The sequence below is a fragment of the Saccostrea echinata genome, unplaced genomic scaffold (genome assembly GCF_033153115.1).
Source record: "Saccostrea echinata isolate AGI-Se365-2 ecotype Australia unplaced genomic scaffold, CSIRO_AGI_Sech_v1 ptg000022l, whole genome shotgun sequence".
NCBI classification, from domain to species: Eukaryota; Metazoa; Mollusca; class Bivalvia; order Ostreida; family Ostreidae; genus Saccostrea; species Saccostrea echinata.
In genome coordinates this window covers 2402575-2429314 of record NW_026889771.1, presented here as the reverse complement: position 1 = coordinate 2429314, position 26740 = coordinate 2402575, and the positions used below count along the sequence as shown (strand labels likewise).

Below are 26740 nucleotides of genomic sequence, written 5' to 3'. Positions count from 1 at the left end.
AAATTAGTAAAATAGTTGACATCATAGTGAGCAAAAAGCACAATGAATAAAATGCAAAAAAATGAGACAAATTAAAATACACAGACACACACAATGTACATGAGACAGGCACACAATAAATTACGATTATAGCAGGGGTACACAACATTTTCAGAACTGAGTATCGTTTTCAGGGATGCCTTTGAAAGACTGTGGTAAACGCTGCCTATTGTTTTTCACATTGTAGCAGGGTCACTACCGGAGCTTGTATTTGACCCTGAGCCTGATACTGCTTCGGTTTTTTTGGCACAAGTACATCCCTCTTGTTTCATATATGTTTGTTCTGAATACTGATAAACCCCATCAACACAGACTGATTTCCTAGTAAGAATTCTCACTGGTCTGTATACGGGCTCGCATCGAGTGGCGGTACTGGGACCATTTTCTTCCAGACAAGCTTGGCATTTGCATCGAGCCTCTGTTATGATCTTTGGGTACCGTGTGGAAAGATGGGAAGCCACGAGGAAATATGGACAAGTGGTTCTTTCGTGGACTTTGCTTTTTGGATCAGATGTAATGACTCTCAGGCTTGAAGGACAGACTTTGTTACCGAAGATAAGTTGTTCTTCTTCATCCGGACGCGTGTTGTTTGCTGAATATGAACCCAGTAATTCATCTATACTTGACCCCGATTCTTGGGACAAATATTGAGCGTACTGTTCAGCAAGGTTTGTTGGCTCTGAACATATCACTGCTGATTGAACTTGACCAGCCAAGAGGAAAAATGCACTGCACATCACCTAGAATTAAAATAATGAATGAGTCCAATGGTTGTTTTTTGTTTTTGATTTTTTTTTTTTACTTTTATAATTAATATCGAAATAAAATTTAAATGAAGATCGAATTTAAGATTAATCATTTGGATCAATTAAGTTAAAGTTGTATCATCGTGAAACCGTTTGTATTAATGGAACAATAAATCAAATACTACAAAGTAAACAAACACACCCAGTTAAGAATACAATCATTGTTTTGATTTTTCATTTTTGTCAGGTTTCTTTTTATAAGGTATTTATTTCTAATCGCTCGTATTTTCGTGTATAGCTATCCCTTAAAATACTATAAATGTTTTAGAAGCCAAAAATCTTGATGAAAAATATTTCCAATTACAAAAATTCTTACTTAAAAAAATTTGAAAGCATATATTGTTCTAAATTCAAAATGATTCATTTCAGAGAAAACTCGTCATTATATAGTGATAGCATAAGAATGAAAAAGAAAAAAAAATAGATGGATCCTAGATTATCATACACTTACCAATTTGAATGACATTAGAAAAGAGATGCCCATTTTAAATGTATTTCTTATTTTACGACTTTCTGATAGCCGAGTTGTTTGTGGTAGAATGCCGATTCAGTAACATGGTGTCCATTAAATAGAGTCTACAGAAAAATTTTGGACAACTTGGGGAATATTTTTAACTCAAGACTCTTCCTAAAACAGACGGTGTTGTTGAGCATGCGTCTAGCGGAAGGAACACCCCCTTTCCTGGTTGGCTTTTTCGTCGCTCTATTTTTAGATCACAAATACGAAGGATCCCCCTTTAACGATTGGCTCTGTAAAAGTAATACTTTTAAACGGGTTAAAGCGACCGTTCCGGGCTACTGTCTCTACAATACCCATAGCTAATTTTCTGTCATAAATAAATCATTGGTTGCTACTTCAGCAAGATCAGTTTGTTATTATCCTTATGTCTTTAATTTTACTTCCCATTATCTTTCATTTAAAGAAAGTACTAGTAGACTGCTACACGGGAAGTTGTAGGTTTTGTACGTATAGTAAAATTCATTATTTAGGGTTGTTCATTTATTTTATTCTCCTTATATATTTTGATATGAAACCACATCTATGCATAACAATGTATAAAGTCGTTTATCAATTCAATCTGACTTTGTAAAACCTAGAATGAAATTAATTCTTTTCTTATTCTACGTTAGCTTTCCTGTATCGTCATTTACTAATTTTGCATTTCTTACAGTCTTGTAAAGTCATTTTAAATTAAATGAAAAGTTTCAAAGCTGACAATGTATCAAGGTCACAAGTTCTCTATCAATATAATCTGTTAGAATTCTAACATACCTTAATTTTTAAATATAGGCATTATCCCATAAAACAAAAATCCCTTTAACGAGCTAGCATAAAATTCCGAAATAAGTATGAAATGTATATGATTTCAAAACTTTGTATTCTGGGAACAGTATCTTTACCCGGAAGAAAATTCATTTCCATCTCTCTCACAGCTGAATACAGACAGATTTGAACAGGTGCTGGAATGCAGACGGAAAAAAAGAATATTCACTTATTATGAATCCACAAACGAATATCCTGAAATGTGAGTTTAGTACTTATGTCAATATTACAAATAGAGTTTGTTTTGGATTATTATTTCCTTTTGAAACAAAATTCGTAAAATTTACATTTCAGGATTTGGTCTCAAGTTTACAAATTAGTACCCTGATTTATAATACGTGTATTCATTATTGTGTGATGAGGTTACGGATTTTTCCTCTAAATATTAAGTTGTAGGTGGTACAGGTGTCCCCCTTAGTTATGGTCCAGTAAGAAATAATCTAATACTTTTATGTACAGTCAACTTCTGTTGTTTTTCCCTGTTTCAGCGACATCGTCTAGAGAGATGACATCTTATACAAAATGATATTACCCATCTTAAACAGAATGTTATTACCTATGTAAAACTTACAAAAGTTAATAAGGTTTTCTAATATTATTTTTAATAAGGTTTTCTAATATTATTCATAATAAACTAATATAATTTGTTTGGTAGCATCGATTAGAATTGTTTCAAAATCCCCATGATTGAAAAGTTTTTACATTTCTTTCTGCATCCAGTCCCTCATATTCATAATTTCTCAGTAATGCATCAGATAAGCGTTCTTCAAATGCAACTCCTTGAGTTTCTCGCCTTCATTTACAGGAGAACGAGTGGTGAAGTGTTCGTTTCCCACACGTGACTGAGATAAGACAACGTTTCCTTTCGGATGTCGCAAAAGTGGCTTTTACTGTATCTATTTTCCCCGTCTCTTCTAAACTGTTCATTCATTCAGAAGCCGAGATGCCACTTCACTAACCCATCACATGATTCAAGATTGTTTTAATTCGTCCATAATCAAGCTTAGGTCTTGAGTAATGATCAAATAAAATGTAAGTCACACTAGTAGCCACAAGTAGTATACTCTTGAATTTATTTTCTCTTCAAATCCGTGACCTAGTATCCGACTTCCAAGAGAGTCATCTTAAAATATCGTCAAAACAAATTATATATTCTTCTTTTTAAAAAAAAAAAATGTTGATAGGACAACGTTTAGTTGATATTGGTAAAGGCGAGTGTGGATGTTTTCAATGTTTTCGCGATTCATTCACCTTGTTATATTCATAGTGGAGAATATTAGCTTAATAATCATGCATACACAGACTTTCAACTCTTAAGGCACACGTTTTATTATTCACATGCTTCTGTTTCGTTTTATAAAAATACAAGGAAACATATGGCATATTTATGTTTTGATATAGAAAGCTTCTAAAGTCAACCGATGAATTCATATTGTATCTAAACTAAACTTATTATTTCTTTCCTACATGTATCTTTCGAAATTCATTTGTTTACATTTTTTTCACATTTTTTCATGTGTACAGTTTGGAATACATATTCAGCTAAAATTTGAGCCATTTGATTTTATTTCCTGTTAATACTGACCAGCTCTAGTACAAGTGGGAAATTGATAATGGAATATTTGGGATATCCCCCTTGAAACAGTGTTCGTTTTACTTTAAAAATGTAAAACAATTAAACCTGAGCTTTTTTTTTTTAAATATAAATCCTTAAAGTATTTCAAAATCAATTGCTTAGAAAGGTGGGGAAAATGCCGGATTCTATGCCAATTCTATTACTGCAACATCGTGTTTAAAGATATATACCTTTTTTAACTGACAAATTTAAATGCCTTTAGCACAACTTATAGACTATCTTTATTTGGAATGCGGAAGTAACAACGAAATCTGTATATGTGACCTTGACCTCATTACAGTCTAAACAGAGCAACGTAATCTTTAAATGTGTCAAAGCTCCACCGTGTGATATACTTGACAGATATTCTAGACACTAAGTCACTGTAGAATTAATTTTTTGTTGTTGAATAACCATGATTTGAACACGTGTTTTAATGACTTATTGTATTTCTTATCCTTTTTTAACTCTTGGGGGAAGTTTCTTTAGAAAGCGTACACTTCCGGAATAGGATAGATCTACCCCTTCATTCATTGTTCTGTCAGCGATTATAGCTACAAACAAGGGAAATTTGTAATCTCTAAAATCCCGTCAGGTTTTAACGTCTTTTATTATGTACATTATTACAAAAAAGGGAAATATTTCTGATTCAGTACACGGGTATATATGTTCTTCTCCATTTATTTTCCATATGATTGGTAATTCATGAACTTTCTTGTTGATCTTTTGTAACCAAACATTATATTAAACCTTAGAAATATATTTTGAAAATTCTTTTCGTCAGTTAATTTAATTTAATTGAAATGGTTTAATGATAACTTTTTATTCGTAATTACATAATATATAATTATATATATAATTTTGTTTTATTTTTGTTGTTGTTTTTCTTGAGGGGGCGGCGGGGATGTTGACTGTCTTGTCCTGTTTAAAATTTAAAAAAAATGTTCTGAATTACATATGACATATGGTATTAGATGGCCAATATCTCTTATTTTACATTGAAATATGATTTAAAATGCACAGATGTCATATCATAGACTTTAAAGGCCTTGGTCAGTACCCTCTAAAGGCAGGAGTACTACCTCGGCATCTTTTTTCAATTCCCTTTTCGATCAGATGTGCATTTCCTTTATGTGTACACATTATAAAATTGCAAAACAAACTTTCATCACTCCCTACCGTACAGAATATACCGAAAACTTTTGACTTCATTTTAATATATTTAAAGACACTTCAAAGGTTCCTTGAATTAATTAACGTTTAAAATCACAGATATAATTTTACCTTAAGGAAGATGATCATTTATTAAATTCATACTCTTTATGTCGCAGGAAAAAAAACATTGTGCAGATTCACGATGACGTACAAATTACAAACTCTATTAACAGATACAACCTTAGGCGAGTTATTAAACATAGGTCATCTAATTAATTAAGAGAATTAATTAATGAAGAGTTCAAGGTAATATAGTGTTCATTTTCTTCTGGTAATAGTACGTCACAAAGGTTAAGACTTTTTTAGTACAACTAAATGCGCTTCAGAGCGGAAGGATCCGGTTAAGGTATTCTGCCCTTTGGGCTAATTATTAATACATTATACTTGCTAAAATTTGCCACTAACATCGAAATCATTAATTTTTTATATATAAATGTTTGTATATTTGAAGGTAAATGGTTCAGTGATATGATCTATATCTTGGACAAAAACCCGTCTAGCCGCACAGTATACTATTTTTAGAACTGATTTTAAAGCATTCTGTTTAAAAGTAACCAAATTAAAAATAAATAAATTAAAGTAAAAATAATTTACCATTATTGATAATTTTCCTGTGATTAAGGTGCACACAGATTTTGTTCTTTACTTAATTCTGTATTTGTGTAAATTTTATACAAGTAAGGAAAAGACTAAATGAACTGTAATTAACTCATTATTTTTTAAATATATTTTTCATTGCTTATCGAGATTTTTTTAAACTAATTTTTCTAACAATGAAATAAGACGAAGAATGTTTATTGTCAATTTCAAACCAATTTTCAAGACAGTGACTTTATTCCGAGAGGCAACAAAGAGAAATGGTTGTTTTTACTGAAGGTCATTATTTTCCTATTATCTGAATAGCTAGTACATGGGTATTTTATTTTATCAAACCAAAATACAAAATTCTTTTTTTGGAAATCAACACAGCATTATACAGTTCTAAAAACAATGGACAGTGTTAATTCAATGCAAGTTATAGGTAAGATAAAAAGCAATTTTACTTACTTTTCTTGTAAAGAGAAAAAAATGTGATATAATTTTAAAGATTGTACAAAGTTTGTACAAATACATTCATGAGGCCTGAGTATATAGTCGTCTTTTTTTAAATTATGAAAGACGCTCATGTATAATAAACCTGTTCTGTTTACGCTTGTTTGTTTATATGATACTTTTCACTTTTGATTTTTTTTTTGTTGTGTTTTGTTTGTTGTTTAACGTCCCTCTCGAGAATTCTTCACTCATATGGTGACGCCGCCGGTGGAGAGCTGCAAATTTTGACCTATATGATAAATTTTGACTCGGGGCCATTGAGCAGTGAAGAATCTTTTTCTGCCAGCACCTACTGCGACACGGGACCTCGGTTTATACGGTCTCAACTGAAGGACCGGTCTCCACGTCCCACAGTGGATTCAAACCCGCGACGTAAGGACCAACTCCTTACATCGCGACTCTAGAGTAAACGCTCTAACCACTGCGCCACGCGGGCGACTTTGTTATTCGTAGCCGGAGATTTGTGATTCATATTCTTAATCTTGTGATCTATATTCGAAAAAGCTGTTTATTATATTCGTAAACTTGTGTTTTTTTTTTTTTTAAATTTTGATCGAAAAAGTTTTATTCATATTGAAATGCAACAAGGAGCATCTGTATGATATACATTGTATATCTTACAAAGGTGTGTTTTCCTAAAATAATATAATAACCAATTCAAGATTACAGAATAAATTGCACACTTTCAGTTACTAATGTATATATACTTAACAGATATCCGGATAGTAGGTTCGATACTGTCAGCAAAATTGTGTTTCACAAAGAGAAACTAACTAAATCATACAATATATACTCCACATCCAAATATCTCCTGAATTTTTGCTAACCAAAATGTAATTCTTTTTTTTTAAAAGACACAGCATAGAAAATATTAAAAGCTAGATAATGTAAATAATAATAATTATTATTTTTGAAAATCAAATTTGATTTTATATATAAAACATCGATGAATCTTTTTATTCTTAATTTATTAGAGAAAAAATTCCTCTTATCGATTATGATAAATGTTGTGAACGAATTAACTAGACATATTAAGAATAAGGCAAATACATAAACTCAATACTGGTGGCAAATAAATAGCTGACCATTTTTATATTTATTTATATTTATCTATATCTTTAATGATGTGATAAAGCAGGCGACACATGCGTTCCTTGAAACGTTCTAGTTTAAAGATGATTGCACACCTATAGCTATGTTCAATGCATGATAACAAAAATCGGTTATTAAAACTTTTAAGAAATATACATATTATCATAGAACTAAATTTTCAAAACCTATTAAACTTAAGATCATTTTTTCTGATATAGATTATAATTATCTTTTTAAGTTCTCAACAAAAGATATAATTAGAACAAATTTCATACAAAAAGGTAAACCGGAAAGAATACCAGGATTCTTATCTAAAGACATAATTATACCCAGACCATTTATGTGGGATATTCCCTTATTTAAGTATGCGCTGTTTTAAAAGCTAAAATTACCACCGTAAGAATTAAATCAATAAATATAAAATTTAAATTGACGTTTACCTCTTCTGGAATGCCTTATGTTTTGATTATCAACTTAATTATTCTGCAATATTATAAAAAAGTTTCCAGAGAACAGCACTTAATTGAATACCTAATTAGTTATTATTTCATTACACAGTTTTAAGGCCTAGTGCGGTAAGCGCCTGTCAGGAGAATCATATTTGAAAAGGGAGGGTCTGTTTTAAAAAGTTTAGTTTCAGAGCATGCAGCATGTTGAATAAATGATATATATTACGTACCTTGGAACTTAATAAAACCTAATTCTTCCCGAAGACAAAATAATTGGTAGATTACACGACATGAAAATTCAAATACAAAACGTTTTCATATCAACAATATCTGAATTCTATTCAATAATAATCAGCAAAATAACGCAAGTTCCGTCTTTCGGTTGTGGGAGACATTTTTATTGTGTTCTAATAAATGCACAATTTGATGTAACTAATGCAAACATACTCTCGTCCTATCCAGAAGTGATCGGAAGGTCGTGAGTTCGTATCTTAGCTGCGACTGACATAAGGCGATAAAAAAAATAGGTAGCAACTGTTCTGTGCGCTCGGGCACTTTGAAGTGAAAGTTGCGGGTCGTTCGGATGAGACCTTAAAAACCGAGGTACCGTGTCATGGCAGATGTTGGAACAATAAAGATCCCTCACTGCTCAACTGCCCTAAGTGCCGAGTAAAGGTTTAAATTTGAAACCCTTCACCGGTATATGGTGACGTCTCTTTATGAGTGAAAAATTCTCGAATGGGACGTAAAACAACATGCAATCAATCTTATATCCAGATTATTCAATTTTTAGCATCATATCTCAAAGAAAAATTTGGCCACATTATTTACGTGTACAGTTAAATCCTGTAACCATTCTGTAAGTGTAGTCATGAGATCACGATGATGAAACATATGAAGGTAAAACGAAAAGTGGAATTTTTTGTTTTATAAATATTAAAGACATAACCGTTGTCCTTAGTCAAGAGTAAGAACTTATATCAAGCCTTCAGCTAATTTTTATGACAGCAAAGATATACATGGAATAGTAACAAGAAATATTTGAGAAACACATACGCCCCCATATGGCAAAATTGAAAAGGGACAATTTGAAATTTAAAATATTTGTAATGATAGAGGAAAAAAGAGCGTACTTGTATCTAATTGTAGAGATAAATCTCTATACTTAGTTTGAACTTTATCAGTGTACCATGTTTCATGTTTTTCGAGCATAGGATTCTCAATATACTGAGTGGTCATTTTTTTTTATTTCCAGAGTAGATTGAACCTTGATTTAGATTTTGACACAAAATGAACAGCGGTATCTACTTTTTAGGGACTACCAGTGAACCATATTTGATATACCGGTATGTCAAGCAAAAGGTTCTTAGAAATTGATCGAACAACACTTTGTCTACCGACTGCTGCAAACCCGTTATGCACCTTTTTTACGGGGAGGGGGGGTGGGTGGAGGGGAGGGGAGGGGGGCATAAAGATATGTACAAATCAATCTACATATTTATTTCTTATTAAAAATATCTGCAGCATCCATCAATTATATTTTCTGTTTCACTTCTGCATTGTGGAAGACAGAAGGAAAGATTGTTTTCATATTGCCCCTCAATTGATTAATGCGCGATTTCAATATCCATCTGATACATTTAATCTATTCTGACATAGTTTCAATGTCTTCTTTTTCATATTTTGCCCATCGTCTGGCGTAATGTTCGACTGAATTCATAATATTTATAAAATTGTGACGCCAGTTGAAAGATAGGGGTTCCCTGAACTTTGACCCTCTTATACATGTAATAAGTTATCAAAGGTCCTCATTATTAACTATATTTACGTCACCAGTAAGGACGTGTCCAGCATGACTATAGTTGTAGAGTGAAGAAGATCATGAACACATTGGAGGATTATGTTTCAGATGCTTGATATTTAGACATTGTAGAGTTTTTTTTTTATTATTAAAAAGTTTGGGAGCAATTATTGATGTATATTTGTAAGAAATACAAGGTGTGGACTTCAACTTGAAATATGATGGAATACAAGAATGGAACTTTTTGTGATTAAGAATATTACTTATATTAACTGCGCCAAATCCTTTGTTGGTATATTGAAATTTAAGGAACAAATGGGTTGTTTGAGCGGTATTCTCTTCCGCAAAACATGGTGGTTTAAAGACCCTATGATTTGCAATATCCATAACAGTTCCGAGTCTGTATTCTGGAGTCAAAGAATCCAAATCTGGACTTTCCTTGACTTTTACAAGTAGACTTTTCAAAACTTTCAAAGGAACAAAGTAAAGTTTGGTTCGAATGTGATGTAGGCTTTACTGTTTATTTAAATAAGGTAGATGTGAATCAAAGGAGACATCGTGTATAATAGGTTTATTGTAAGGCCGATCTCCATTACTACGCTTACGTATCTGTATACTGTTAAAAAGCCCCATCACATTCACATTGCTACACTGTGGACTTGAACGATTCCCAACACTATCGACATTGTCATGCTACCATATGGAAAGACCTTGCCTAGTTTTCTAATCCGGTATTCTTCTCGTTGTCTACGGAAAGGTGTACTCAGTGATGGAGTAATAGTATGATGGTACATTTTTTCTAGAATTCTAACTTTCGTTGACAAAATAGAATGATCAGGTAAATTAAATGCTTGTATAGAAGCTGCTGGCCCCCCTTGTTAGTCTGAAATATATGCCCTGATATTCTCTTATTAAGTAAACCCTTAGTTTCACCAACATAAATAAGCCAATTTTTTTCTAACATTATTCCCCCATACAGTTTATGCTCAATTTCAATAAATTGTTCCATAAAAAGAGAATTGAGCAGGGATCATAACTCTATTGGTTATTGTCATGAGTTCAAGCCCAATTCCTAATTTTCTTTTCTTTTGCTGTAAGTGCAAACAGTTGAGCTACATTCTCCTTATAGACTTCTTCTTGTTATTATTTTCATTGTTCTTAAAGGAAGGAAACACTAACGTCATTTCAAAAGAGATCTGCACAAATTCTGGAAAACGTTTTTGGAATATAATTCACACTAAATTAAGACACAACTGTATCTTAAATAGCGACTTGTATCGGAGAAATATAATTTCTTCCCCCAAATGTACTTGCGGCCAAACTGAAGACATTTATTATTTTTTCTTTGTATGCAAGAAATATGAACGTCCAAGAAATGACTTAATAAACACTATTATTCAACTTAAACAGCAAAATATAATAGATACTCATTTTTTATTGTGCGGAAACGAATCTTTGTCTACCGATGTAAATATTAAAATTTTCTGTAGTGTCCAGAAATTTATTCGAGAATCAGATAGATTCTAATTCAAAACAGTGTCTTTGATTTCAATATGTATATGCAGTATGAAAATTTTAAATGTTTTATCAAATATGAAAGCTTCTTGTTCAATAAACATTGTAATCAGTGTATATGTAACATTAGAGCTCTTGTAGATTACTCTGAGTATGTGTCTTTATAATTTTTCATATATATTACATGTACAACATAAAATTTCGTAAATTATCTCAATTTACTTATTATGACAATCATATATTGTATTCACTGTTTGTATAATAAGGAGAGGATTTATTAAGTTGAAAGAACTTGTATCCAATCCTTTTGTATGTATTATTACAATAAAATATGTTCAAATCAAACAAATTCTGCAATACGACTGACGTTTACATTGAAAACAACTTCATTTGCCAATGTTTTTTTTTCAATCAACAGAAAACTTAATCATACAGATTGTGTGTTTTGTCGACGTAACTGTCTCATTATACTTTTGTTAATGAGTATTAACCAAATACGTTTGAACGCTTCACTTTGAAACGTTTAATGATATTGTCAATACCTACAGGTAAAACTTGAGAACTTAGAGGGAATGTAAATTTACAATCTGTGGTAGAGCATGAAATTATTTGAAAATCGTGCTATCAGAAAAAATTTCTAGTTTTGAAGAGAATCTTTAGAATATCGCTTCGAAAGTAGAAAGTAGGAAAAAGGCAACATTAAAGGAAAATATATATCATGTAAACAATAATGTGAAGATGGGAGATTATTTGTATTAGACTGTAGATATTTATACTTAAATCCTTAAGAACATTTAGGAGGGCAAACACAATTTCCTGTTTGTTTGTTTGTTGTTTAACGTCCCTCTCGAGAATTTTTCACTCATATGGAGACGCCACCATTTGCCGGTGGAGGGCTGCAAATTTATACATATACTCGGCACTCAAGGTCATTGAGCAGTGAGATATCTTTTTCGTGCCAAAACCTACTGCGACACGGGACCTTGGTTTATACGGTCTCATCCGAAGGACCGGTCTCCACGTCCTTCAGTGGATTCGAACCCACGACGTAAGGATCAGCTCCTTACCTCGCGACTCTAGATTAGACGCTCTAACCACTGCGCCACGCGGCCGACAATTTAACACATTTTTATCTAATTAGTGTAGTAACATATTGAAAATTTGATATTCTAAGAAGATCTAGTTTGGAGAAGTTAACGTAATTATTCTGCTTCAGAACCAGGGCGGTTGGATGAAATTGCTTTATAAATGATATTGTATTATGCATGTTTTGACATGCAACTCTTTAATAACATACTACCTATATTTTAATTATATTAATATTTAATCTACGGTAATCATCTTAAAAAATCTCAGTGTAATTTTGTCATTGAAAACCTAAGTGGTAATCCCTTTATACTCGACTGAGTATACCGGTACATCACCTCATTGCTTAAAGATTATAATTAATAACTATAGACCTAATGATTAAATTTTATATACCAACAAATTGCAACCAGATATGCTACATTAATGTGATTACAATTTTTTTTTGTAGTTCCTGAATAAAAAATAATGAAATTAATTTTTATTTATAAAGCACATTTTACAACAACTCTTAAACTAACATAGCTGCCCTAAGTGAAGAATTATTAATATAGAAAGCACAAAGAAATTCACTTTTTATAAGGATACCCACTTCCGCCCCAGCCCGGGGTTGAACTTTCGACCAACGGAACCTGTCTCCCAGCAGTACAGGGACAGCGCGCTAGACCGCTCGGCTATGTAGGCAATTCTTAGTTTAAGAGCTGTAAAATGTGCTATATAAATAAAAATTAATTTCATTACAGCGTGTATTGGTAACGATCCTCTAATAAAACTAATGCCCAAATAACTGTATCTCACTTCCATTCTCAACGACCGTGTAGTGTAGGGCAGCGCCGCGAGAATTCCATCGGCATCGAAAGCAAGTTTTTTTTTTAACTTGCCTAGATAGCCGAGCGGTCTAGAGCGCTGTCCCTGTACTGCTAGGAGACAGGTTCCGTTGGTCGAGAGTTCAACCCCGGGCTGGGGCGGAAGTGGTTATCCTTATAAAAAGTGAATTTCTTTGTGCTTTCTATATATATATATAAGTAATTATTGTAAATAATAACTTTTATGTGACATGTGCAGTGTTTATATTTGTTTCACTGACTTTACCCTATTCCTTACTTAGATTATGTAAACTTTTTGTGGCCTATGTTTAACCTGACCCTTAACTTGGGCATTTTAGCCAATCATAAGCGGTCAATTTGTCACGTGACATTTATTGATCTGTTTATTTTGGACAAGAAGCCACGCTATTTCTGTGCAGTGAAATTTGTAAAGTTTTGCAAAGTTTACGGATGTATTTACGTTCTCCGTGTACAAGGAACTTGTAGTTACATTATAATGTTTATCTAACATTGTTTGGCAGAGAACGGTGAGTGTTAGCGTATTCTCTTGCACTTACTGTTTTGTTTTGCTCGGTTCGCCTGTTCAGTGCGCAATCCGGTTAGAACCGGTTACGGAGATGGACCACAACATGGACGATGCGAATTGTCTCAGTGTTTGTTTGATAGGACATTCATTTGTTTCACGTCTTCAACGTTATATGGAGTCAAATTCAAAGCTAATGAATTTAAATTTGGGTTCAGACAATTTTAATGTGTCAGTTTGTGCACGAGGAGGATTAAGAGTGTCCCAGTTATCGAACTTCATTACTTTTCACAGCAAACCGCATATGTGCTTTATTCAGATCGGTGAAAATGACATTTCGCGCTATGATGTGAACAAACTGGCAACAGATATCCTTTCAGTAGCAAGGTATTTACATGAGGGGATGGGTATTCCAATCGTGATTGTGGGACAACTATTGCGTCGCCAACCTTGGGCGTCCTCCAGTGACTTTAATGGGAAAATCGTTGCCACGAACAATCTTCTTAAGGCAGGGTGTTCCGACCGAGAGGGGATTTATTTTTGGCACCACAGAGGCTTTTGGAGCGATTTGAATTTCCTCTGCCATGATGGGGTTCACCTGCAATGCCCAAGATCATCAGTCCATGTTGTGTCATCCTCTCCTATGCACCGATATTGGCGCAGCATTCGTTCAGCAATACTTCACTTCAAAGCATTATTAAGGCCAGTATAATTTGAAAACTTCTCTGATAATTTTACATACTTGTAGACTGGCTTCTGTTTAATTTTGTTTGTGCTTGTACTTTTAATAAGGGAAAATGTATGGAAATGAAATACTTGGTATCTGTGGGACCATACACATTTATCAGTATATTAGTCATGTGACAATGCAAGACCATATGTAGAGTTTTTGCTTTCATTTTCCCTAATGTAGTTAAAAACAAACAAAAATTCAGTAAACAATTTTTGTTGCTGTGGCTTCTTTTAGTAGTTATGTGGGACCATACACATAATGAAGTATGAATTATACTGTTCATAAGATTTTGCTACAAGTACTATATGCTATTCAACTATGCGGGGCCATACGCATTATACAATATAGTAAGAAGGTGATTACTTCAGTAGGTATGCAGAGCCATACACCATTTGTTCTAAATTGTATTTGGGACCAATTTCATCTTTATGAACAGTACATTTAATATTATGAACAGTGCATTATCAGATTATGTTCATTTGTCATAATTTGTTCTAAATTCAATGCGGGACCATACGCATTTTACATTATAAACAGTACATAAACAGATCATGCTCATTTATCATAATTTGTCCTAAATATTATGCGGGACCATATGCATTTTATAATATGAGCAGTGCATGAACAGTTCATGTTCATCTGCCATAATTTGTTCTAAATTCTATGCGGGACCATACGCATTTTATAGTATGAACAGTTCATGTTCATCTGCAATAATTATGCGGGACCATACGCATTTTACCTTATGTACATAGTTTGTTCTAAATTCTATGCGGGACCATACGCATGTCACATCATAAATAATGCACTAACAGTTTCAGTTCATTTGCCAGAATTTGTTCTAAATTTTATGCGGGACCATACGCATTTTACAATATGAACAGTGCATTAACAGATTATGTTCATTTTATCATATCTTGTTTAAATTATATGCGGGACCATACGCATTTTACAATATGAACAGTGCATTAACAGATTATGTTCACTTTATCATATCTTGTTTTAAATTATATGCGGGACCATACGCATATCCATAATTTATTCTGCTTTATATGCATTATGGCATAGCTATTACATTCTTAACAGAAGAATGTCATGCAGACTGGCTCTTGAAAGAGCTTGCTAATATCAAAGTTATATGTTTAGTTTACACAAAAAGTGCCTGGCATTTTGTCCAGGGGCTTGTATTGGGAATTGTGAACACTGAGAGTAAAATTAATGTATGTGTGGACAGGCAAAGTATGTCATTTCTTTCATGAAAAACAAGTACCACACATATTCAGATCAACAGAACTGGTATTCTGTCTGTGAATTGATTTCATTATGTGTTGAAATTACTTTTCTTAATGCATACAATGGTGCTTCACTGACTGAGCTTTGTATGCATAACATGTGTATATCACATACTTAATTATGATGATTACAGAATTTTCTCTAATAAACTAATTTTCTTAGGTCACCACCATGCCTCCAAAGCGAAAACTAGACGGAGGATCAGGAAAATCATCAAAAACCCAGAAAAAGAGAAACCCTGTGAACACTAGTGATAATGACATTACCATGATTACTGACGCAAATCCGATCAATGCTGACTCAAGTGTTCTTACCGGACAGTCTACCACCGCCCCCGCTATCGATTATGACAAGTTGGCAGCTGCCATAATGAAACAATCGGCAAACAAGCCATCAACAGATTCGGAAACAATTGGACCCCAACAGGAGCAGCAAACCACTGCAGTTTCAACACAGCCTCAGTTGTCTCCTACAGATCAAGGTGCCAGTACATCTGGCATTGGGGCCATTTTGGACCAGGTGTTTTTAGGTGAGCCAGCAAGGTCATCCACACTTAGTGTGGACATAAAAGATGGTATCCCATTGGGTGCCTCAGTATCTATTAAACTGAAACAAAAGATTTGGAACAATGAGTTTATTGACTTAAAATCATTGCTTAGTACGAAAGAGGAACCTCTTTCTGTAACCATCTCGACAGGGGTGATTAACTTGCATCAGGGCCAAAAGTCCAAAATCCCTATAACTCTTGGTCAGTGGACTGATGCGTTCCTCATTTTTTCAGCTATTTATATTGAGAAATTCCCCAATGAGGCCCCTAACCTTCTTAAATACTGCCACATGATACGTGAAGTGCAGTATTTACATGGTGATCATGCATTCAGATTGTACGACGAACAGTTTAGGAAACTTAGGGAATCAATGAATGTCCCATGGCAAAACCCAATTCAGGAGTTGCGCCTTAAAGCTGCAACATCAAAATTTCAAGTTCAAAAGCCGCAACAGAATCAGCCCTTTCGTACGAGATTCTGTTTTCAATTCAACAGGGGTGAACGTTGCAGTAGAAACCCTTGCCCCTTCAAACACATCTGTATGCGGTGCAAATCAAACCACCCCAAATCAAGATGCCCAGATACCCCAAAATCAAGTTTCACAAAACCTCCCAACGCCCGTCAAAGCAAAAAATCTGAATAGAGTCTTGGAGGGTTATGACCCACAGAAACTTAGATTTCTGATAGATGGTTTTAGTCAAGGTTTTAAACTAGGTTGTGTAGGTCTACCCACTCCAACAATTTCAAAAAATCATAAAAGTACAACAGATTATCCATCAGTTATAGATGACTTTATAGAACAAGGCTTACAGAAGGGTAGAATTGCTGGTCCTTTCAAATCCCAACCTTTCGAATTTTTTGTTTCATCCCCTTTGGGGGTTGTACCAAAATCTGAGGCAGGAAAATTTAGGGTAATACATGATTTATCATTTCCAAAACACAATTCTGTTAACAGTCAAATCCCTCAAGAGCATGCCACGGTTCAGTACGATTCAATTGACAATGTTACAGCCCTGTTAAGGCAATTTGGTAAGGACTCTCTCATGGCAAAAACAGATATTCAAGATGCATTCCGCATTGTACCTATACACCCCCAAGATTACAAACTTCTTGGTTTTTCATGGCAAGGTCTTTATTACTATGATAAATGTCTACCCATGGGAGCTAGCAGTTCTTGTCAGATCTTTGAATCCCTTAGTAAAGGTTTACAATGGGCTATGTGTACAAAATTTGATGCTGCAGGCATGTCTCACATGCTGGATGATTTTTTCTTTATAGGTCCAAAAGATTCAGATAAGTGTGTTTTAGATTTACAACAGTTTTTGGCAATATGCAATGAAGCAGGTATTCCAATTAAAAAAGAAAAAACCCATTTCCCAACAACCATATTAACAATTTATGGCATTGAAGTTGATTCAAAGGTTCTAGAATGTCGGTTGCCTGAGCCAAAGCTTGTCAAGATACGAAATAAGCTGCAAGAAGTAAAGCATAGGAAAAAAATTACCCTTAAAGAGCTACAGTCCCTGATAGGTTTATTAAACTTTGCCTGTTTAGTAGTTGTACCTGGCAGGGCTTTTCTTAGGCGCATTATAGATCTCACTTGTGGTGTGTCTAATCCCTCTCATTTTATCAGACTTACATGTGAAACAAGGGCTGACCTACAAATGTGGTCTCATTTTATCGAAAATTATAATGGGAAGTCTGTAATTCTACCAGATGTTTTCACATCTTCAGATAAAGCACTGTTATATACAGATGCTTCCGGTTCTATAGGTTTTGCAGGAGTTCTTGGTAGGGAATGGTTCGCTCTTGGCTGGGATGTGGTAACAGATTTAGAACACCATCAGATAGCTATAAAGGAGTTATTCCCTATTGTCATAGCTCTTGAAATCTGGGGACCAAGTCTTGCTAATAAGAAAATATTGTTTATGTCAGATAATGAGGCTGTTGTGCATGCAGTCAACAAACAATCTTGCAAAGAAAAAACTCTTATGAGGCTTATTAGACGACTTGTGCTTACATCTCTTTCATACAATATATTCTTTAAAGCAAAGCATATTGCAGGCAAGAAAAATGTATTAGCAGATAAACTCTCTCGATTTCAATTTCAGGAGGCCTTCAAAATAGCTCCTCACTTGAATGCAGACCAGACTGCAATTCCAGTAGAACTTTTGAAAATTTGAGTACTGTTTGCCAACAGCTGCTAGCTTCTGCCTTGTCTCCGTCATCGGCTCAAGCTTACAGACGTACATGGGAAATGTTTAGAACTTGGAAGCCCACTTTAGCTCTCCCTGTTTCAGTTGTAGATGTGTGTAACTTTATTGGTCATTTGTTTTCAGTCAACTACTCACCAAGCAGCATAGCATCTCACATATCTGCAATTAGTTATGTTCACAAAATTTTGGATATGCATGACCCAACACAGGCTTTCATTACTAGAAAAATTTTAAAAGGTTGTCAGTCTTCAGTTCCAACAAAAGATACCCGTCTACCTATCACTCCTGACATTTTACGGAAATTATTAAATGCCCTAGCTCACACTGTCCCTCAGTACTCACTTCGCATCCTACTCCGTGCTCTATTTTTGTTAGCTTTTCATGCTTTTTTGAGATTAGGAGAAGTTGCTGTAAAAACACTGCACAACAGCAAACACGTTTTACAGCGTTCAGATGTCACTTTTGACTATATAGGGTCTACATTGTCAGCAGTTCAAATCATAATGCGTGAGTTCAAAACAAATAAGCAGCATACCCCTTTGGTATTTTCCCTTCAAGCTATTCAGGGTTCACCGTTTTGTCCGGTACATGCCCTTTTTGAATATTTGCAATATTCAAAACACACATCTGGCCCATTATTTCAAACAAATGATGCTCTCCCAATTTCATATGCAAAAGTTACTACTCATTTAAAATCTGCAGTAGAGTTTATTGGGCTTAATCCAAACAATTTTAAGGGTCATAGTTTCAGAATAGGTGCAGCCACATATGCAGCTTCCTTGGGCTATTCTGAAAACCTCATTCAAAAGTTAGGTCGATGGAACTCTGATGCCTTTCGCAGGTATATACGTATCGACTCCTTCCGTTTTTAAGTAACAAGGTGACCCCCTTAAGCTACCTTCACTAATTACATGTGGCAGGTCAGCATTTGGCTGCTGCCAATTTATCTGGAATATGTCAAGGGGGAATATGAAAGACAGGTCAGAAGTTGTCTGCTGTCATTAAGTTCACAGGTCAGAAATTGTCTGCTGTGAATATCATTCTGTAATTAATTTATGTACAATTTTTGTAATATTCATGCAGTGGTTTATTCTCCTCCCATTACCAGTTAACCATATTTTAAAAAGCAGTCATGTTGCCATTTCTGGAGCAATGGCTTGCTCTTGTTCCTGATGATAGAATGTACCCTTTTTTCATTTTAGTGAAATATCTATTTGTGTGATGTATATGACCTTGCTGGTTTACCGGATGTGATTGACAGGTCAGAAATTGTCTGCTGTCATAAGACATTGTTCTTTGGTGTAAGAAACACCACAAAATTTTGTTTGGGCTTTCATGTTATGTGTATAATTATGTAAAGTCCTTTGATGTTATGTATGACACTAATGCGAACCACAGTAGCTTACCTTAGGTCTGCAAGGAATGTCTTTAGTTGGCATAGTTTTTCTGGGCAGAACTTTTGCTGCTGTGATTAAATAAAGTATTATTTTGTTCTCACCTTATGTGTATTTGATTATTTTAAAATTTTTGTATGTCTGACAGGTCAGAATTTGTCTGCTGTCACTTGTTTCAGAGAACAGAAGTTGTTCTACAAGAAGGCCATATTGTTTGTATGTCCTTTAATTGTTTGTAAGTCCCTGCTTTCATCTATTACTAAAATGTTATGATCTGCGCTTGTATTTTATGTATATAATGTTAACCTTTTTACATGTCACTTTTTCTTTAAAGTCATAATCCTTGCCAAGCAGCCTTTGGGTGGGTGGATCCAATTCCTAATTGGATTTGTGGCCTAAGTTTTTGAGGCTACCCACCTTTTTTGTGGGCAGGCAGTTTATTGATGCTACTATTTTTTTACATATGTGTTTACAGTAGGGGGTCTGTCATGTATTTTTTGTACATGTGTTGCATAATATCTCTAGTCCTTTGGCCCCCTATCTGTTGTTTTGTGTAGATATTTATTATCATATGTAGTATTATAGGGGGTCATGATTGTGTTCACCACCACATGTGTTATTACTATAGTTACATGTTTATGTATGACCCCCTGTGTTGTATATATCTTTTCGTCATTTACAAAATAAATGACATTATTCATTCTAATACATGTGTTCTCATTTCGCCTGCTTTGAGCAAAAAACGAGCTCAGTCTACTTGGCAAGGTTATACAAACTAAGGAACATAAATAAGTAATTATTGTAAATAATAACTTTTATGTGACATGTGCAGTGTTTATATTTGTTTCACTGACTTTACCCTATTCCTTACTTAGATTATGTAAACTTTTTGTGGCCTATGTTTAACCTGACCCTTAACTTGGGCATTTTAGCCAATCATAAGCGGTCAATTTGTCACGTGACATTTATTGATCTGTTTATTTTGGACAAGAAGCCACGCTATTTCTGTGCAGTGAAATTTGTACCCACCGTCCACCCCTTCTACCTCCAAAGATATCAGTTTTTGGCTACCCACCTTTTTTGTGGGCAGGCAGTTTCTGTCATGTCCTAAGTTTAGAGGCTACCCACCTTTTTTGTGGGTAGGCAGTATATTGATGCTACTATTTTTTAAATATGTGTTGGCCTAAGTTTTTGAGGCTACCCACCTTTTTTGTGGGCAGGCAGTTTATTGATGCTACTATTTTTTTACATATGTGTTTACAGTAGGGGGTCTGTCATGTATTTTTTGTACATGTGTTGCATAATATCTCTAGTCCTTTGGCCCCCTATCTGTTGTTTTGTGTAGATATTTATTATCATATGTAGTATTATAGGGGGTCATGATTGTGTTCACCACCACATGTGTTATTACTATAGTTACATGTTTATGTATGACCCCCTGTGTTGTATATATCTTTTCGTCATTTACAAAATAAATGACATTATTCATTCTAATACATGTGTTCTCATTTCGCCTGCTTTGAGCAAAAAACGAGCTCAGTCTACTTGGCAAGGTTATACAAACTAAGGAACATAAATATATATATATATATATATATATATTATACATATACTCTACTTTTGTGTTGTACCGATAATCAGAAAATATCGATTGTCGACGAAAAACTGCTACCGATGATCGATTATAATTTTTCATAACCGATCATCGGAAACATACTTCCCATACAACACATTCCAGAATTATCCATTTCTGATTTAAAATTTATTTCTTCATGATGAAAGAAAATGGTGTCTGCATCTGATACTAGCCAACTAGCACGAAGCAGAGGTGATTAAGAATCGAAAATAATATATTATATGTTTTGTATATTTATGTTAAAGAAATAATATGAGATAATTGTAATAGCCTGCTTTTTATATGCAAAAATATGACATCCGATTATAATCGGTAAAATCGCATCGGAAGCAGTAACCGATTCCAACCGATGATCGATTATGAAAATTAACCAATGTCCCATCACTACTGTACGTACACATAAATTGGCGTATTTAAATTTAGAACAATCACTTAGTATTGAGTTGTTAGCGTATTCATGAATTAGCGCTACACACAAACGTGCCAAATTTTTATTTATAAATGATTTATTAGCGGTATTCATGAATTAGCGCATCGTTGTCCGCGGCAAAGCCGCTAAAATATGAAGTCCGCTATTTTAAGCACACATACAGTATCCACTGTGTGACACGGTGACCGGTCCTTCTGATGAGATGCATAAGTAAAGGTTCCGTGTCGTAGTAGGTGCTGGCACAAAAAAGATCCCTCACTGCTCAGAGGCCGTATGTGCAGAGTGCAGGGCTCAATTTGCAGCCCTACACCGGCAAGTGGTGGCGTCTAAATATAAGTGAAAAATACTCGAAATGGCGTAAAACAAACAAACAAATGACCGTCTTAATAAAGAAAAATCATCAAAATTTTGGGGTTTTTTTTTTACTATTTTCTATAAATCACCTTACTTTCACCCTTTCTTTCTTTATTGGATAATGTTCCAGGGAAACTCTTCTGGTTTGAAATCATTTAAATTTTTCATCGGGTACAATTAAAGATTTTTCTTTTGATACTTTATTTTGATACTTTAGATAAAATCAAACTTTAAACATTGATTTATGTCAAGTTATATGTAATATTTCTGTCTGTTTTATTAGGTCCTCCTGTGGTTATGTGGTTGCTAATGCGAACAATATGTTAAAGAAAACAAAAAATTGAAATTTTTTAGCAACCGGCATTCTTAATAGAAAAAAATTGTACCTAGCTTCTTATTAATCTTACAACTTATATAATTGTGTAAAACATGCCAGAAAAAAAAACATTAGAAAGGAAAACATTTTTGTATTTAGTCTAATATTCATATGATAATTGGACATTGCTGCATTTCCAAATGAGAATATGATAATATTATAAAGAATATTAAAGTTATAAAGATCATGAAAATTGTGTGCTGATTTGATTTGGAAACGGTAAAAACTATGCAAATTAAGAAATTGAGATCAGTGCTTCATTGTCATTTAGTAGGCATTGAAACAAATTATACGTAAACAAAATTGACAATTTACTTCGCATTATAACGCAAGTGAAAATGCTGTTGATAAATAAACAAATCCTTTAACAGATTTCAAATATGCTAAAAAGTTTTTTTTTTATTTTAGCAGAAACAGATGACGTGAAACATAGTTGATGAGGCTTCATTTCTGATGTCACACTTTGTCAATTCCTATGGGACATTCCCTTGGACAAGGCTGAGTAATGGGTCCTGAAATAATTAAAACTTCGAATATTAATCTCAGTTTTATAGGCGTTTTAAGAACAATCTGTCAAATAAGTAATCAAAATAAAACTACAACAAACTCACTAATTTGTAGTTGTGTTTTTTTCCTGGAATAATTGACGTTGAGTTTCATTGTGTTTAAATAAAACATTTGACTTTGTTATAAAAACGAGGAAATTAATACGTTTCGTAACTAATAAGACCTACATATCATATTATATAAAGAAGACTTAACTATGGGATAGAAGCTATTCTATTTTTATTCAATTTCATTTTCTTTAATTTTTGCATTTTTAAACATGATTGATTAATACTTTATTTAAATCAACAGTCACTAAAATGGACGTTGGGCTCTTCCTGTCAGAAAAAGGAAGTAGAGGAATAAAGTTTGAATTGACCTTGACCAAACGAGCTTATTGCACAACATTTGGACAGTTTACCTTGCAAGAGATTTTATGAGAGAACCACAGTCTTTAATTATCGTATTTAAAACTAGCAAATGACATAGAGTTCCTAATTAAGGTCTTTATATATGCGTTAAAGCCAACTAAGAAAAATTGGGTTTAAAGGAATAAATCAAGATTTTCTTGTTACTCGAAAATCCAGTGAGTATTTGATATCGATTGATAGAAAGTGTCATACAACCAGAGAAGAAAAAGATCCCTGTTATACAAAAGACGACTTTAGAAAGATGAAAATTATCGCTTTTTAATACTATTGATTTTTTGTTCTAAATTTAATAGGAAGATTTTTTTTGTACATGGCATTAACTAAAGAATTATTGTTATTTATGAATAAGATGATTTTAATTTTTTTTTTTTACTTTAAAACATTGCAAATAACAAGATTACGTAATTCTAACTTCCTCAACAATTTAATGTCTAATATACAATTTTCCATACTACATGTATTTCATTGCTAAAGCATCTGATCGTTTGATATGAGGCGATTCTTATGTATTACACCGCGTAATAAAAATCTACAATATCAAAGTGTATAAAATATTCACATTTGACTTAGAAAGTATATTTTATGAAGTCAACAAATTTATTTCAACGTAATTATTTTGGAAGATGTAAATTCATTCCTGATATGGAGATTTAGATTAATTTCATAAAACAAATATTACCAATTCTTATTTTTAACATGAAGGGTTATGTTCATTTATTTCTTATCATCAAAAAAGTATCTACAGAGTGCGACAATTTTTTATTTACTCTCAGGACAACGCAATTATTTTCGATTTAAAGTTGGATAATTATAGTCATGAGGAAACTCCTAGCTCTACCCAATTGAGGGTTAGAATATGACAGAGTATATGAATTAACTGTTGTCTTTTGTCACACAGTTTTACCTATTTCATGATTTTATTAAAGATCATATTATTAATGTCTAAAGCTAAATATTTATCCTCTTTATAGACTGGGAGAGAAAAAAACATGAAAGGAGTTTAAAATGACAGAAAAATTCACCCACTCATAATTTGCACCCGCTCGACCGAAAATAAGAAAGGTCATGAGGATATTGAATTTAACAGTCGATGCATTTGACTTCCTCTTGTGTTTCATTCTGCAGTTTTTGATTGAGGATTTCATTCTTGAAGAAAACAAAATCCATACAATTTTTTTTCCACCTATAATAATTTCATACAATTAAACTTAATCAGTCTATGCTTTTACTAATTTACCCAGTTGTAGTAAATAGGATTTTGTTTTTCCACATCATCTTGAAAACAATTATGCTTCTGGAATTTTTTTCCTGGAGTGATCTGTGGGAATACGCATCTTCTTCTTTCCGAATACGTTTAAAACGTAATAGTGAATAAAAAGTTTTGTAAATTTGCAATTACTTTTTTGTGACTCACTGTCAAAAAACATTCTAACCTATTTATTTGTAAATATTTTTTAATTTTTTTTAATATTACAATATACTCTAGTAGTTAGATAATACAGCCATGAAGCTTGGCGTTAAATGCATACAAACGATAGAATCGTTCGTTCTATCAGTTATGTGAAATACAACGTAAATAATTCCTTGAATCATTTATAATGCCACTTCATTATTCTTACTTTGTTTAAAACCACAATATTGAAAGTTAATAATTTTGATATGTAATATTTTCTGCACTTTTTAGGGGTTCAAAAGGGGAATTTCTTGTTATGGCTAATAGTGACCTTTAATATAGATTGATTAATAACAGTTCACTTTTAATGCAGGCGTATAACCTACAATTTGATCTAATAAAGGACTTATCTTGTTTATTTATTGTTGAAGTCGTTTTATATTTAGTAATAAAAAATTTGGTTCATAAAGGCAAATTCTTTATCATTATTTTTCATCGAAACAAGGAAATGGAAAATAGCTCCCTATAAAGTTCTTCTACCTGAATTTCAAATTCCGTCTGTATGAATTGACAAAAAACAATATTTTTTGAAGTGTTAAGCCTTGATATGGTCTGATATCATGACGAATTCAAAATGCTTACCGTGTTATTATTCAACAAGAAAACATTTTAAATAATGTTTCTTTTCATGAAATGCCTTGAGCACCTATCCCAAGCATTTCATTATTTCCGGATATTATTCTCAGAATGAAAAAATTTCTAACGTACCTCAGATGGGATGGAATTAAAAAAATTAATTTCAATTCACCTTGGTTCTACCCATTATCTATTCGTTGTCTTGGACTAAAATTATGTGTACTACATGTTTACATTCTATTTAGTATGTTGAAAATGGAAGATATGTTTTGCGCATAAAAATTGTTCTTTTTCTGATGACACCATGAAAAAACATTTCTTTAAATTTTTTTCTTAAATATTCATCATCTTTTCTGCTTTTATGATTCTTTTTCAAGATGAAAAAGCTCGGTTAATTAATCCCTTATATGACTGGAAATCAGTTTATCGTAATATTTATCAATCATTGATATACACTTGATTCACTGCATATCGAATAACCCTTATTCTTTATTTTTTTTTCTCTGTAACCTGTATGTTGACTATAATTTGCATTTGTATTTTCATTTGAATTAGAATATTTAAAGTTTCTAAGGGTATACATGGTGAATTTTAATTGGCAGACATACAGTTCATCTTCATCAGAGCATTCAAACTAATAATTTTTAAATGGCACATACATGTATATCAACAAAATGATAAACTTAACCTTGGGAATAGTTAGATAGAAAGCTGATTTTGTTAGAGATAAATCAATACATGTATTTAATGCAATTTGGCCCTAAATCTTTGAACCAATGAACCTCTTTGTTTATGCTTTTTTAAACATTATGCGGTTGTGTTCCGCGCGGTACTATTTAACGTGCACGAATCTGATTGGTTTCTCTTCTTCCGTATGAAAAAGGTGACGATAACGAACAGCGATTAATCTAAAAAAAAAAATCTACAAACAAATCTCTGCAAAGGGCATTAAATACAGAAGCGCGGAAATTCCAGAGGTGGGATCAGGTGCCTAGGAGGAGTAAGCATCCCTATTGACCGGTCACATCCGCCGTGAGTCCAATTTATTGATAAAGCAGATGGAACATTCCGTGGTCAAATTTAGTTTAGTACAAAAACTAAGGCCTATCTATTGGTACAAGGCCTAACTATTGGTATGAGACATGTCAGCCGAAAACGACTCAATGATAGGTTTCATTTTTAATATAGCCATAATAAGGACCATAGAATTTAGAAATGATGACTTTAAACGAGGTTGTTGAAATCCCTGAAACATCAACTTATCCGTCAGTAGTCTGCCTCGGGTAAAAATTATCGTACTCGGAGCACGCTCTTTTAGAGTATCGAATAAGTTGGAAAACATAAATAGCATATACGGGTGATAGCGGAAA

The 26740-nt window shown here is 33.4% G+C and overlaps 2 protein-coding genes across 2 annotated transcripts; one reads left to right on the top strand and one right to left on the bottom strand.

The window, feature by feature from the left end:
• Nucleotides 1-95: 95 nt before the first annotated feature.
• Nucleotides 96-1410, bottom strand: LOC133190787 (interleukin 17-like protein). Its single transcript, XM_061326475.1, has 2 exons — nucleotides 1297-1410; nucleotides 96-779 (listed from the first exon to the last, which is right to left on the bottom strand). The coding sequence occupies exons 1-2, from the start codon at nucleotides 1327-1329 to the stop codon at nucleotides 216-218; spliced, it is 597 nt and encodes a 198-aa protein (XP_061182459.1). The 5' UTR covers nucleotides 1330-1410; the 3' UTR covers nucleotides 96-215.
• Nucleotides 1411-13286: 11876 nt separating this feature from the next.
• Nucleotides 13287-19841, top strand: LOC133190629 (uncharacterized). The gene is made up of 4 exons (XM_061326320.1): nucleotides 13287-13388; nucleotides 15573-15939; nucleotides 18070-18204; nucleotides 19717-19841. The coding sequence occupies exons 2-4, from the start codon at nucleotides 15582-15584 to the stop codon at nucleotides 19839-19841; spliced, it is 618 nt and encodes a 205-aa protein (XP_061182304.1). The 5' UTR covers nucleotides 13287-13388; nucleotides 15573-15581.
• The last annotated feature ends 6899 nt before the right edge of the window (nucleotides 19842-26740 follow it).